At 49.3% G+C, this 15,203-nt stretch overlaps 2 protein-coding genes across 2 annotated transcripts in view; one reads left to right on the forward strand and one right to left on the reverse strand.

Annotated features, from left to right (window-relative positions):
* The window catches only part of dnah5l (dynein, axonemal, heavy chain 5 like), a gene marked incomplete at both ends in the record, with an annotated part of 103,736 nt that extends 89,496 nt beyond the window's left edge, over positions 1-14,240 (forward strand). The window contains 11 exons of the mRNA XM_079489883.1: positions 28-192; positions 577-794; positions 1,212-1,267; positions 1,426-1,547; positions 2,211-2,361; positions 2,575-2,774; positions 9,116-9,304; positions 9,486-9,618; positions 11,286-11,494; positions 12,618-12,839; positions 13,998-14,240. Coding sequence (XP_079346009.1) covers positions 28-192; positions 577-794; positions 1,212-1,267; positions 1,426-1,547; positions 2,211-2,361; positions 2,575-2,774; positions 9,116-9,304; positions 9,486-9,618; positions 11,286-11,494; positions 12,618-12,839; positions 13,998-14,240 — 1,908 coding nt within the window. The remainder of the gene's footprint in view (positions 1-27; positions 193-576; positions 795-1,211; positions 1,268-1,425; positions 1,548-2,210; positions 2,362-2,574; positions 2,775-9,115; positions 9,305-9,485; positions 9,619-11,285; positions 11,495-12,617; positions 12,840-13,997) is intronic.
* LOC306912797 (dynein axonemal assembly factor 3-like) lies at positions 7,226-8,611 on the reverse strand (the record flags this gene model as incomplete). Its single annotated transcript, XM_079489253.1, has 1 exon — positions 7,226-8,611. One exon carries the CDS (start codon positions 8,609-8,611, stop codon positions 7,226-7,228), a length of 1,386 nt encoding a protein of 461 aa, XP_079345379.1.
* Positions 14,241-15,203: the final 963 nt, after the last annotated feature.

Here is a 15,203-nt window from a genome sequence, read left to right on the forward strand (position 1 = left end):
TGCGTGTGCGTGTGTGTGCTTCTCCAGGCAAGGCGGTACATCTCCGACTGTTTGGGTCAGCGCTATGCGGAGGGCTCGGTTCTGGACCTGGACAGCATGTGGAGTGAGAGCAGCCCCAGAACTCCTCTGGTCTGCCTGCTGTCCATGGGCTCAGACCCCACAGAGGACATAGAGAGACTGGCCAAAGGAAAGGTACTGTACTGTATGCCCTCACATACTGTACCGTACCATGATACCACTATGATAAAACCATGTTAATGTCATGTTAAAACCACGACCAAAGTTGACCAGCCCTCCGAAGGCCGAAGCTCATTCGTTTTCCTCTCCTACTGCTGCTGCGGCTTATTACATTTTAATTTTATTATAATTTTTTTTAATCCTACGATTTTGTAACCCATTTGTTCACCCAGTGTCATATCTAATGTAATCCTGGACTGTACACTCCCTCCGCCAACCCGGGGAGAGCAACGGACTGACCTCATGCTCCCTTCAATTCATGAGGAGTCCAAAGCCGCTTCTTTTCAACTGACATAATTTCAGTGTGTGACCGTCGTCTTACCTCTGTCCCGCCACCAGGGGGTGTCCTGCAGTCCCATCTCCATGGGGCAGGGCCAGGAGGTGCACGCTCGGAGGCTATTGGCTCACAGCATGACGGACGGCGGCTGGCTCCTCCTACAGAACTGTCACCTGGGGCTCAACTTCCTGGACGAGCTCCTGGAGACGGTCGCCACGGCGACCGCCGACGGCGTGCACGAGGGCTTCCGGGTGTGGCTGACGACCGACGTGCACCCCAGGTAACCATGGCGACGGGAAGAGCAGAGGTATCCCCACCTCTTCTGTGTCGGGGAAAGATTTCACATAAATTGCACGAAAAAACAAAAACAGAGAGGGGAACCTTCTGAGAGCTTCACATGGGCAAACTTAATCAAATTTAAAATCTCAAAATGCGTCAGAAAGACCTCACAGACACTAGTGTTAAAAGGATATTTCACTTTGAAAAAAGCTTTTGGTATAATGTTATGGTCTACTCAGGTTTTTGTGAACACCCCAGACAGTTTTAAAGTTGCTCGTGTGTGTGTGTGTGTGTGTGTGTGTGTGTGTGTGTGTGTGTGTGTGTGTGTGTGTGTGTGTGTGTGTGTGTGTGTGTGTGTGTGTGTGTGTGTGTGTGTGTGTGTGTGTGTGTGTGTGTGTGTGTGTGTGTGCGTGTGCAGGTTTCCTATAAACTTCCTCCAGTCTTCTATAAAGTTCACCAACGAACCTCCTCTAGGTAACTTAACACTGCAGTATGAGTGTTCATTCATTCATTCATTCATTCATTCATTCATTCATGCATTCATTCATTCATTCTTTGTTCTACAATTCTCCATGTATACATTTGTGCGTGCGTGTGTGCGTGTGTGTGTGCGTGCGTGCGTGTGTGCGTAGGCATGAAGGCGGGCTTAAAGAGGACGTACAGTGGAGTGACTCAGGAGCAGTTGGAAGTGACTAACCAGCCTCAGTGGAAACCTCTGCTGTACGCCGTGGCCTTTCTACACACCACTGTGCAGGTACCTACCTACCTACCTGTCTGTCTGTCTGTCTGTCTGTCTGTCTGTCTGTCTGTCTGTCTGTCTGTCTGTCTGTCTGTCTGTCTGTCTGTCTGTCTGTCTGTCTGTCTGTCTGTCTGTCTCTCTCTCTCTCTCTCTCTCTCTCTCTCTCTCTCTCTCAGGGGAATGTATAGTTCTGACAGTGTGACCACACACACGAAATAAAGGACAATGCCTATACTGATTGTGTGCTGTACATGGCCCAAAATTGCCCATCAAGGGTGTAGTAAAGTTTAAGCAAGCAAACTACAAACTTCAAATTAAGTAATTTATTCAAAATGACAATCACAGACACATCGCAATCATGTCTCTCTGCCCTGGACCCCGAAAGAGTCCAGTTTGGTTTCAGGCCCTTAAAATGAACACGTTAAAAACTCTGCCGAACCATGTCTTGTCATCCTATGGCCATGTCATGTCCAGTCATGATAAGAGGTTACTTCCTCCCCTCACCCGAGACAGGGGTGTGACCATGGAGGGTATGCGTGCAACATCATAATCATACCCGAAGTTATGCGGGAACGCCTACTGAGTGGCCAAAAAAAACTACTTTCTGGCCCTGACAGCCCTCTCTCTCTCTCCCTCTCTCCCCCTCTCTCTCTCTCTCTCTCTCTCTCTCTCTCTCAGGAGCGCCGTAAATTCGGGGCGTTGGGGTGGAACATACCGTATGAGTTCAACCAGGCAGACTTCTCTTCCAGTATGCAGTTTGTTCAGAAACACCTGGACGACATGGACTCTAAACGAGGAGTCAACTGGAGCTGTCTGCGATACATGCTGGGTACGTGTGTGTGTGTGTGTGTGTGTGTGTGTGTGTGTGTGTGTGTGTGTGTGTGTGTGTGTGTGTGTGTGTGTGTGTGTGTGTGTGTGTGTGTGTGTGTGTGTGTGTGTGTGTGTGTGTGTGCGCGCGTGTGCGTGTGTGCGTGCTGGCGTGCCAGCCAAAGTTCTAATCACTTTAAAAAGAGGCATGTGTGCGTCCCTCGGGTCACTGTAGGTGAGGTGCAGTATGGCGGCAGGGTGACAGACGACCTTGACAAGCATCTCCTCAACACCTTCACCAGCGTGTGGTTCGGCGACCACACCTTCTCCGACGCCTTCTGTTTCTACAAGGGCTACAGTGTCCCCGGCAAGGCCAGCACCGTGCAGGACTGTCTGCAGCACATCGACGCCCTGCCACTGGTCGACTCTCCTGAGGTTAGAACCCACAACACAGCCTCCTGATGTTAGCACATAGATGCCCTGCCACTGGTCGACTCTCCTGAGGTTAGAGCCCACAGCCTCCTGATGTTAGCACATAGACGCCCTGCCACTGGTCGACTCTCCTGAGGTTAGAGCCCACAACACAGCCTCCTGATGTTAGCACATAGACGCCCTGCCACTGGTCGACTCCCCTGAGGTTGGAGCCCACAACACAACCTCCTGATGTTAGCACATAGACGCCCTGCCACTGGTCGACTCTCCTGAGGTTAGAGCCCACAACCTCCTGATGTTGGCACATAGACGTCCTGCCACTGGTCAACTCCCCTGAGGTTAGAACCCACAACACAACCTCCTGATGTTGGCACATAGACGTCCTGCCACTGGTCGACTCCCCTGAGGTTAGAGCCCACAACACAACCTGCTGATGTTGGCACATAGACGCCCTGCCACTGGTCGACTCTCCTGAGGTTAGATCCCACAACACAACCTCCTGATGTTAGCACATAGACGCCCTGCCACTGGTCGACTCCCCTGAGGTTAGAGCCCACAACACAGCCTCCTGATGTTGGCACATTTACGCCCTGCCACTGGTCGACTCCCCTGAGGTTAGAGCCCACAACACAGCCTCCTGATGTTGGCACATAGACGCCCTGCCACTGGTCGACTCTCCTGAGGTTAGAGCCCACAACCTCCTGATGTTGGCACATAGACGTCCTGCCACTGGTCGACTCCCCTGAGGTTAGAGCCCACAACACAACCTCCTGATGTTGGCACATAGACGTCCTGCCACTGGTCGACTCCCCTGAGGTTAGAGCCCACAACACAACCTCCTGATGTTGGCACATAGACGCCCTGCCACTGGTCGACTCTCCTGAGGTTAGATCCCACAACACAACCTCCTGATGTTAGCACATAGACGCCCTGCCACTGGTCGACTCCCCTGAGGTTAGAGCCCACAACACAGCCTCCTGATGTTGGCACATAGACGTCCTGCCACTGGTCGACTCTCCTGAGTTTAGAGCCTCTCCTGAGGTTAGAGCCCACAACACAGCCTCCTGATGTTAGCACATAGACGTCCTGCCACTGGTCGACTCCCCTGAGGTTAGAGCCCACAACCTCCTGATGTTAGCACATAGACGCCCTGCCACTGGTCGACTCCCCTGAGGTTAGAGCCCACAACCTCCTGATGTTGGCACATAGACGTCCTGCCACTGGTCGACTCCCCTGAGGTTAGAGCCCACAACACAGCCTCCTGATGTTAGCACATAGACGCCCTGCCACTGGTCGACTCCCCTGAGGTTAGAGCCCACAACACAACCTCCTGATGGCAGGTTATGTAATCTCTGTTACAAGTGAAACGCCTGTATTAAACAAAAATCACACTCGTGTGAACTGTGAAATGGGGGGTATCATACATAACATAATCTCATTCCGGCCAATCACAACTTGCGTCCTGTGTTTACGAAAAACACTCAAATAAAAGCTGGACATTCATTGTCAATGGCATTCAATGTTTGTCTTAGGACAATGTTTGTGTACACACATTGGACATAGGAGGGGCTAGCACCCCTCAAAAATACGTCTGTAAAAGTACAAAAGTATTGGCAAACAAATATACGACAATTTCTGCTCAAAATGTGTGAAGGCTTTTCAAAGATCTACAAGCTGACAGCGCATCGATGCGATGCATCGTGAGCCTGTAGATCAGGTTATTATTATGTATTAATTAATATTAGAATTAATGAAAGACCCGGCAAGCAATCTATATAATTTAACCTTAATGCATACACTGGGCTTACATGGTCCGCCACACGATGGCAGCAAAGCCTTGCCAAGGCATTTTCACCATATAATATAGGGGTCCTTTCATTTCCTTTCTCCCGGCTCGCAGACCTCCATTGTAAGAAACAAAGAAGATGTTTATCTTTCGCCAGAAATTGAAATGAAAAATCACAAATCAGATCCGAACCTCGGATGGATCATCGTCACCGCGGAAGCGCTCGTAGTTTCAGAGATAACAGCCAAAGAAGATCCTACTTTTAATGGCAACCTATGGGGTGTACGCGCCTCTCCTGGTGCTGGGGGTATGCAAGGCGTTGCCTAGCAACCGGGCCAATGTTAAAAGTTGACTTTCAGCTAAACCGTTTCATAATTGTTATAAAGCTTTTATCTCCGAGATATCTCGTAGTTGGCATGCAAAGAATGAACACTGGAAAATGCACAGCACTGTTGCATTTAACTACAGTAGGTAGGGACTTGAACTGCAACTTCTCTGTTGAAAGAAAGAGAAACCAGCAAATAAACCAATTTTCTAAAGTCAGTACATTTATGAACAGGAAACAAAAATACATGTACCTGCCCCTAGGGGGCACTAAAAGGCACTGAGGGCACTGAAGTCCTCTAGCTGTTGTCAGACTTACCAGACAGGCGTCTTTTCCGGGTTTTTAGACAGCTGGTGGATGGAAATTAAGCTCCACCCACGCGGTTGACTGCCGCGGGGGCAAGCGTTTCCGGGAATCTGGCCGTCGCGGCATTCAGCCGCATGGGTGGAGCTTCTTTTCCATCCAACAGCTGTCTAAAAACCAGGAAAAGACGCTGGCCGACAGAGAAAACAGCTGCGGCTGTCGGCTCAGGTCTGGAAACGCTGTCTCTGGGACTTGAAGTCGGGGTTGACTCAGTGGTGTGAGAACCCAGTAGTAGCCTACCCTAGCCTGGGTAAACCGCTCCCCCCTCGCCAGATTTGCATTCTGCCTGAGGTGGCAGAATGAAATGTTGTCCAGCAGGGGGAGTGGGTTTACCCAGGCTAAGCCTACCCAACCTGTCTGTCTGTGTGAAATGAAATGAAATGATTACTATATTTACCCAGGGTATCTGGGCTAAGCTCAAGAACTTGTTTCCAGCCAGGCCCTGCTCATAGAACATTTCATCGTAGTGGTTCAATGCCTTGTTCAAGGGCACTTCAGCGGTGGTAATTTTAACGTGTCGGACCGCTGATTCGAACTGGCGACCTTCCGGTATCAAGACCGATCCTCAATCTGTTCGGCCACCGCTGCCACTAATCAATGTCTGAGCCGCATACGGGAGATCAGTTAGCCCAAAATACAACCAATGAAAAGCACAGGGGACTGAAGAAAGATTAGCATTTTGTGTGCAATAAGAAGAAAATCACACTCGTGTGAAATGAGGGGCACCCACTGTCACTGTGGCTGCCAGATGTCCTTCTCGTGCTTTAGTGGTGTTGCCATTTGCTAACAGTCTGACACCATCCTCCTCCACGAGACATGAATGCATTGTTGAGGGGTGCTAGTCCCTCCTATATCATCATCGGCATTGCAGTCTCGGAAGACCATAGATATATATATATATATATATATATATATATATATATATATATATATATATATATATATATATATATATATATATATATATATATATACAAACTAAATTCCCAAATGAAATTCCCATTGACAATGAATGGAGGATTTTACATCATAGTGTCTGAGCTAATAATTATAGTGTCAATTTTACATCATGATGATGTACGATGATAAGAGCGCGCCTCACTTCACACAGGTGTGATTTTGTTATTAGTGTAAGAAAATAAATTAGTTACTTGATTATATCTGCATTCCAGACAGAATAATCAAATAATTCTGTTTTCTATTTTATCTCTGGCCCTAAGAGCCCTAGAGTTGGCCACTATTATTGTTATTGCCAGAATTTGCCACGCTTATTTCCGCCGCGTTTTCATTAGCTACTGGGTTTTGACGTCATGTGGGTCAATACATCATCATCATCATCATCATCGGGTAGCGAGCTACTCAAGCCTACACCGTTCATTCAGGAACAGTATTTTCTAGTTACCATAATTATATTGTAAGTTCTTAACCCATTTAGACATGAGACCAGATTCTACAAATGTCTTCTAAATCATGACAGTTTTCTGAAAAACCTATGTTTCTATGTCAGTGGTTCTCAAACTAATTCATGTCAAGGACCTCAGCTCTAAATGGGTTAAAAATCACAATATACGTTGTGAGACATGAACGCAGCGTGTTATTATTGTATAAAAAGAAATCACTCACATGGTGCATTTATATTGGCTGCATGACGTCTCACGTCAATGTTTAACTGCTGCCCTACACAAACATTAATAGACTATAGACTATAGACTACTGAAAGTCAAGCCATAGACTTGGCTGTCATTCTATTTTTTGTTTAAAGTGCTCTAAACAAAATTAAAATCCATATAGACTTGGCTGCCAAATGACGTAATTTCAAAAGCCAGGCATTGGAGGGGAAACTATCCCATCCAAGGCCTGGCTTTTGAAATTACACTAGCCCCTCACTACACTAGCCCCTCAAAAAGACCCTGCTGGAGGTGCTGTGATTCGGGAGATGATGAACATCTTTCGAGCCGTACAGGACTCCTCCATCCATCTTTACTCTGTCTGGAGTGTGAAGACGGCATGGATGTCTTCACGCTCCCCCTCTCGCCTTGTTGGCGCAAATCCGGCATCTTTAGCCATGTCTGCCACTCTCTCCGCATAACCCGCTGCTTGCTCTCGCGTCAGGTCCAGCAGGTAATCGGCCAGCTCCACGACGAGCACCGCTCCCGGCGCCGCGGTCCGTCTCAGCGCGGGGTCCAGCTGGTGCGCCATGCCGGCAGCAAAGTAGATGGTGTTGAAGAACCGGGAGTATTCTGGCTTCCCCGGCAGTTTGGAGAGAGAATCCAAAGGCAAGAATGTCACCGAGATGCCGTTCACGCGCATCAAATCTTGGATGTCGATGGCTTTGTGGTGAGCCTCTGGCTGCGATGACTCCTTTCCTACTGTATCTGGCTGGGAAGTGGTGGTTTGGCTCCCTCTGCAGGACAGCGACCGGAAGAACATCTGTACATTTGCGAGGGAGATGTCCTGGGCCGTCTTGACATGTTTCCCATCCCGCTTCACCAATTGACTCTTGTCGTCGGTCTCGATGCCAAACGAGAGGTAAGGGCTAGACACGATATCTCCCCAATAGCCCCTAGATGCCACTTTGTCACCCTTATGGTTACTGAACACGCGTGTGGAGAGCAAGGTTGGATTGGCTATTTGGTAGATTCCTTCCCTCATCTCGAACGCCAAGCCCTTTGCCCTCCAGCGAACGTATTGCTGTTTGTCGATGACGCCACACCCTCTCTTGTGCAGCTTCATGCTGACGTCCCAGTCGAAGCTGCCCGTCCTGGAGTCGTAGCGCTCTCCCAGGTGCTTCCGCACGCGGCCGTCCCAGGCCTCGGTTATGGAGAAGGGAGCCCCGCCGCGTCCACAAGCCGAAGATGATGGCGATGATGATGGCGGCTGGATCCACCGCTTGAATATCCTGACCAGCTCGTCGCGTTCCTTATACTTGAGCCGAGTCGTGTCCAGACAGGAGTGTGTGGCGGCCGTCTCCAGCATGTCGGTGACGGACAACGTGAGCTGGGCCGCCACGTGCCTCAGTGTCTCCTCGGTCTGGCTGCGGACCTCGGCGTTGCCGAACACCTCCAGGAAGACCTCGGCCTTGTCGCGAAGCCCCATGCTTTCGCTAGGTATCAGAGCCAAGTAGAGGAGCAGCAGTTGCCGGGCCACCACCTCCATGCTGTTTTCTAATGCCCATATGCGGAGGCTATCCGTGTCCCTCAGACCGCCGATGGTCTTCAGGATGTGACGCGGGTCTGCGCCGCCGACCAACAGAATATTGACCTCCCCCTCGAGTCTCTCGGGACCTGCGGTCAGTAGGTCTCGCGCGGGGCTGAAGCCCCACCAGGCGACGCAGCCGGGACCTTCCCGCGTTTGTCCAGCACTCATTTTTGTTTTCACCCGAGCCTGACGATACTAGCAGGCCGACAACGTGGTGATATGTGTTTGTCTAGGCCCAGGTTAAAGTCTATAGCAGCATTCACCCTGCACCTTATATATGATGACCTACCTTTGGTCTGACGTTGCACACAATATAAAATACAAACTGTGTCCTAACAGTGACGATTCACGTTACGTAAGAGTTTTTGTTTGGTTTTAAGCAGTGACGTCATGTGGCAAACACAGTGGGCGCCCCTCACTTCACATGATGGTGTGATTCTTTTACATTATATAATCAATGCAATGAACAAATGAGCCTTTTAATCTCAGAATATTCTGCATCTGTCAGTCAGTGTTGGTTTTGACAGTAATTATTTTTGTCGGCCTGTTGAATAAAATGTAATTTAGTATTATTGTTTTAGTCATCTGAAATGTTTTTAGTTTAGTCAATAATTACTCCAGGGCTTTGTCTATTATGATAACCCTTACAAGCATGCTGTACCTGTCATTCAGGTGTTTGGGCTCCACCCCAACGCCGACATCACCTACCAGACCAAGCTGGCCAATGAGACGCTCGGCACCATCATCAACATCCAACCAAAAGACAGCGGGGGCGGGGCTGGGGAGACCAGGGAGGCCGCTGTGCTGAGACTGGCCAATGAGATGCTGGAGAAACTGCCGCCTGACTACGTGCCTCATGAAGTATAACCAATGAAACGACTGATACTTTCTGAATGCTGCTGCTACTACTACTACCACTGAAGTGTGTGTGTGTGTGTGTGTGTGTGTGTGTGTGTGTGTGTGTGTGTGTGTGTGTGTGTGTGTGTGTGTGTGTGTGTGTGTGTGTGTGTGTGTGTGTGTGTGTGTGTGTGTGTGTGTGCAGGTCAAAGGTCAGCTCCAGAAGATGGGACAGCTCCAGCCAATGAACATCTTCCTCAGACAGGAAGTGGAGCGCATGCAGCGTGTCATCGGCATCGTACGGAGCACGCTCACTGACCTCAAACTGGCCATCGACGGTCAGTCACAACACACACACACGCACACACACACACACATGCACACGCATGCACACAACATAAACTACGACACAACCTTACCTCGCTCTCACTCGCTCCTTCACGCGCGCCACGGGAGGCGCTCCGCTCGCGCACATGAAGATTTGTACTCCGCTCCGTGCACATAATATTATCATGGAAATAATTGAGCAGTTGAGATGAAGAGTCCATAATAATTATTCATGATGTTATAAATCATGGATAATAAGGAGTCAGGACACATAGGGCTTTTCGGGGAGGGGTCAAAAATAAATGATGGACTTAGATGGTTCTTCGTCTCATCTGCTCAATTGTACATAGGTTGTCCACACGACCCATGTCCTGACTACCCATAAGTCAGACATCCAATTAGTGAGTCTTAACCTGCGTGGCCGGTTAAGACTCACCCATGCTGCGGTTTAAAAATCACACGTGGCTTCATGTGAGGTTAGGGTTAGGTTTCTGTTTTTTCAACGTTTCGGACGAATTGTCCTTCTTCAGGCAAGAGATTCTTGGAAGAATGAGTTTGTGGCCATCACCTCTCTGGTATTTATGTCCTCAGGGGTGGGTGTGGACTTGAAATGGTCCTAGGCCAATCAGCTTGTTTTTGAGGTGTGGCTTCAGGCCTTTGTTCCAGGTTAGGGCGAGGTTAGGGTTAGGTTAGGGCCTGGGATAGTGTTTGTAATGGTCTGACTACTGGGAGGTCGGACCAATGACATGTTACCGTTTGGATTGTCAAGTATAGTCACGCGCAAACCTGCAATAATAAGCGCAATACAGCACGTGTGCACTGGCGCTGATTTGGTGCCTCACTCACTCATTCACTCACTCACTCACTCACTCACTCACTCACTCACTCACTCACTCACTCACTCATTCACTCACTCACTCACTCACTCACTCACTCACTCACTCACCCACCCACCCACTCACTCACCCACTCACCCACCCACCCACCCACCCACTCACTCACCCACTCACTCACCCACCCACCCACCCACCCACTCACTCACTCACTCACTCACTCACCCACCCACTCACTCACCCACTCACCCACCCACTCACTCACTCACTCACTCACTCACTCACTCACTCACTCACTCACTCACCCACTCACCCACTTTAACTCACTCACTCACTCACTCACTCACTCACTCACTCACTCACCCACCCACTCACCCACCCACCCACCCACCCAACCACCCACTCACTCACTCACTCACTCACTCACTCAACCACTCACTCACTCACTCACTCACTCACTCACCCACCCACTCACTCACTCACTCACTCACTCACTCACTCACTCACTCACTCACTCACTCACTCACTCACCCACTCACTCACTCACTCACTCACTCACTCACTCACTCACCCACCCACTCACTCACTCACCCACTCACTCACTCACCCACCCACCCACTCACTCACTCACCCACCCACCCACTCAACCACCCACTCACTCACTCACTCAACCACCCACTCACTCACTCACTCACTCACTCACTCACCCACTCACTCACTCACTCACCCACCCACCCACTCACTCACTCACTCACTCACTCACTCACTCACTCACTCACTCACTCACTCACTCACTCACCCACTCACCCACCCACCCACTCACTCACTCTCCTCTCTCTGTCCAGGTACCATCATCATGTCCGAGGACCTGCGGGAGGCAGTAGACAGCATGTTTGATGCCAGGGTGCCCAGGCTGTGGCATCGCGCCAGCTGGGACTCCACCACGCTGGGCTTCTGGTTCACCGAGCTGCTGGACAGGAACCAGCAGTTCAGGGACTGGGTGTTCAACGGGCGACCAAACCAGTTCTGGCTGACCGGCTTCTTTAACCCACAGGTCGGTTTGGCCTGCGTGCGTTGCGTACGTGCGTGCATGCATTGTGTGCAAGCGTTGTGCTGCCAGTAACAATAAATACAAGACAATAACATGAATGTAACATTCATAAACACAGTACCCACTAACTAAGAAGCTCAAGGACGAACAGGAAAGTCTAATAACGCGACCAATAAAGGCTAATATATAATAACAAAGCAACGGAATTTGCTAACACACTAAAAAGCAAGAGATACGTCAAAGCAGGAACAATGGCCCTTATTTATCAACCCAAAATTGGGTGTACACCTGGTGTACACCTGGTGTACACCTGGTGTACACCTGGTGTACACCAGGTGTACACCAGGTGTACACCGGGTGTACACCAGGTGTACACCAGGTGTACACCGGGTGTACACCAGGTGTACACCGGGTGTACACCAGGTGTACACCGGGTGTACACCGGGTGTACACCAGGTGTACACCCAATTTTGGGTGTACACCGCGATGATAAATAAGGGCCAATGTCTGGGAAGTGTGCCCATGGCAATCCTTTTGAAACTCACTAGGGGGAATGGATCACAGAAGCCAGTTTGAGTCTGGTCTGAAGGTCATTCCATGACCACTGGGGTCCAAAAAAAGCAAGGCTTTTTTTCTCAGCATTAGATTTTGTTGGGGGGAATCATTCTGAGGTTGAGATAGTTTGAACAAGAGTTTGTTACAATTTACACGTTTGGTATTTAGCAGACGGTACAAATCCACGTGTTCTCTTCCCATTCTGCATGGATAGGCTGCCTACAGTATGTATTTTTCATGGCATCTATTCTTGAACTCATTCTCAATACTTGTTTCATCTCCTTAGCTGTGGTTTAAAGTGTCAGAAAACACGGCCTGGGGACCATTGATATGCTGTAGGCCAGAATTGCGCTGCGATTGATGCTGCTTCCCCTGATTATAATTCTTCAAAACCAGACAGTGATGGATCCAATTCATCCTAAAGATCATGGTTGACCTAGTGTGTGTGTGTGTGTGTGTGTGTGTGTGTGTGTGTGTGTGTGTGTGTGTGTGTGTGTGTGTGTGTGTGTGTGTGTGTGTGTGTGTGTGTGTGTGTGTGTGTGTGTGTGTGTGTGTGTGTGTGTGTGTTCAGGGTTTTTTGACAGCCATGCGTCAGGAGACAACACGCTCCAACGCGTCCAGGGGTTGGGCCTTGGACACGGTGGTCCTCAGCAACGACGTCACCAGGATGATGAGGGAGGACGTGCTGGCCCCGCCCCCACAGGACGTGGGAGGTGTCTATGTCCACGGCCTCTTCCTGGACGGCGCCGGCTGGGACCGACGCAACGCCAGACTGGCCGAGGCGTCGCCCAAGGTAATAACCCCATCCATCCATCTTCAACCGCTTATCAGTAGTCGGGTCGCGGGGGCAACAGCTCCACCAGAGAGCTCCAGACTTCCCATCTCCAGAGCAACATTAGTAACTTCCTCCCGGGGGATCCCGAGGCATTCCAAGGCCAGTGAGTCAATGTATTCCCTCCATCTGCGCCTTGGTCTGCCCCAGCCTCTCCTCCCAGTGGGGACACATAGGAACCCTTTTCCACCAAAAATATTTGGTTCTCGAGCTGGTTTCCGTTCTAGATTCTTGGAACCTTATGGTGCTTTCACGGAACCGGCGGCGGCCATTTTTTAGGGTCCAGTTCTGAATCAACTTTTAGGGTTCTGAACCAATTAATGTTCAGTGGAAACACTCTGAACTGGTTCAATATTAGGCGGGGGAAAAGTACCGAACCGGTTCAACCCCGGTGGAAAAGGGGCCATAGATTCAGATTCAGATTGACTTCAATATCACTGATTCACTGGTTCACTGGTTAGGTACATAGCAGGCCTACATGTGGGAAAAACAACTCTCGGAAGCTCGCTCCATCCATCCGTCCATCCATCCATCCATCTTCAACCGCTTTTCCATAGTCGGGGCGCAGGGGCAACAGCTCCACCAGAGGAGCTCCAGACTTCCCTCTCCAGAGCAACATTAGTAACCCTGAGGCGTTCCAAGGGGATGCACACGCAGATTAGACACACCAACGGACTGACATGCGGAGACAACGGTCGGACATGCGGTCGGACATGTGGTCGAACATGCGCTGCTCCCGTGCTTGCAGTTAGGGTTAGAGGTAGGTTGTCGGTCTTATGACACCCGTGCCAAGGCCAGTGAGTCGATGTAAGCTCCACTACAATAAAAAACAATGAAAATGACAACCTAAAACCTAAAAAAACAGCCTAAACCGGGCAACATATCATGTGAATGTCCATAGTAGTGCAAAGTGCTGTCACTCTTTCAAATAATACATTGGCCATGTCCACGTTTATGAGTGCCAGCTGTCACTGTGTGTCAGCATGTGGTCATACTTTGCACAGAAAGTATAGCACATCTTGAAATCAAGGACTTAAAACGTGCGGAAAGTACCCGTTGAAAGCCCGCCGTCAAAACGGCACGCATCGATTGATAAGATCTATACCCGTCCCTCTCCAGGTCTTGTTTGCCGCCCTGCCAGTTGTCCACGTGTACGCGGTCAGTACGTCCAACATGGCCGACGGTAAGCGCCAGCAGCAGCCGGGCGGCGGCGGCGGTGGGACTGTGTACTACTCGTGTCCTGTGTACAAGAAACCCCGCCGGACGGACCTGACCTACGTCTTCTCCCTGCTGCTCCGCTGCTCCCAGCCACCGGAGCACTGGACGCTCCGCGGCGCAGCCCTGCTCTGTGACTGCAAGTAGTGTGCATAGCGTGCGTGTTTGTGTGTACAATACATGTATTTCTATAGTTGTGAGAGCCAAATCTTCCCACAAGCATAGTAGAATTTGAGAAACAGACATTGTAAAGAGAGAAATAGGAAAGAAAGAAAGAAAGAAAGAAAGAAAGAAAGAAAGAAAGAAAGAAGATTGGGAGCGATGGAATGAGCTGTGTTTACCAGTCAAAATGACAGATTCATCATAAAATCATCCTGAAGAATTAGATCTGTAAAATAGCTCAAACTTTTTTTTAAAACTTTTGTTAAAGGACCACTTCACCACTTTTCAACTTCTCTTCCTATAATTGGTCCTAACTAATGTTCATGATAAAATACCACAATTGTTTCCTACTCAGTCTGTGGGCCCGATTAAGCAAGTGGAAAAACCCATGCGGTAATACAGATTTGGGCCTCGCTCTGCGCCTTTTCGTATTATGGAAGCCGTGGTGAGCGCTCACTCATATGGAATACCACGTTGCTGCATAATTTAGCATTGGGGGAGTGTCCATATGTTAATTATTTTCGCTTTGCGCTATTTGCTATTAAGCCCCTTGACCTAAACACACTCAGCGCATACCGATTCGACCTGGGTCTGACCACGTCTTAAAAGCAAAAAGCACTGTTTGATTTCACACTTGAGCGGCTCTGGAGTGTTGCCATGTCTGTTTGCTGTTTATTATAAGCGGCTTCTTTTTCTGTAAAGTTGCTTGTAAATATTGGTAGTTGTGGTTGCTTTTCTTGTTTCTAAAGTGCTTATTTGGGCTTTTCTCCTAATGTTGTTTAAACCAGTGATCCTCACACAGCGACATTCCCATGTCAAGGACCCCCAGATGAATGCATTTGCCCAACTAAGCCAGTGACCCCCATGACAGATTTGTGTTTTTAAATGTTTCAATAACATTTTTCAAAAATATTCCACAATTGTCACTTTTTTCAAAGATTACTTTTG

This window comes from Electrona antarctica (assembly GCF_951216825.1).
Source record: "Electrona antarctica genome assembly, chromosome: 20".
In the NCBI taxonomy this organism is placed as follows: Eukaryota; Metazoa; Chordata; class Actinopteri; order Myctophiformes; family Myctophidae; genus Electrona; species Electrona antarctica.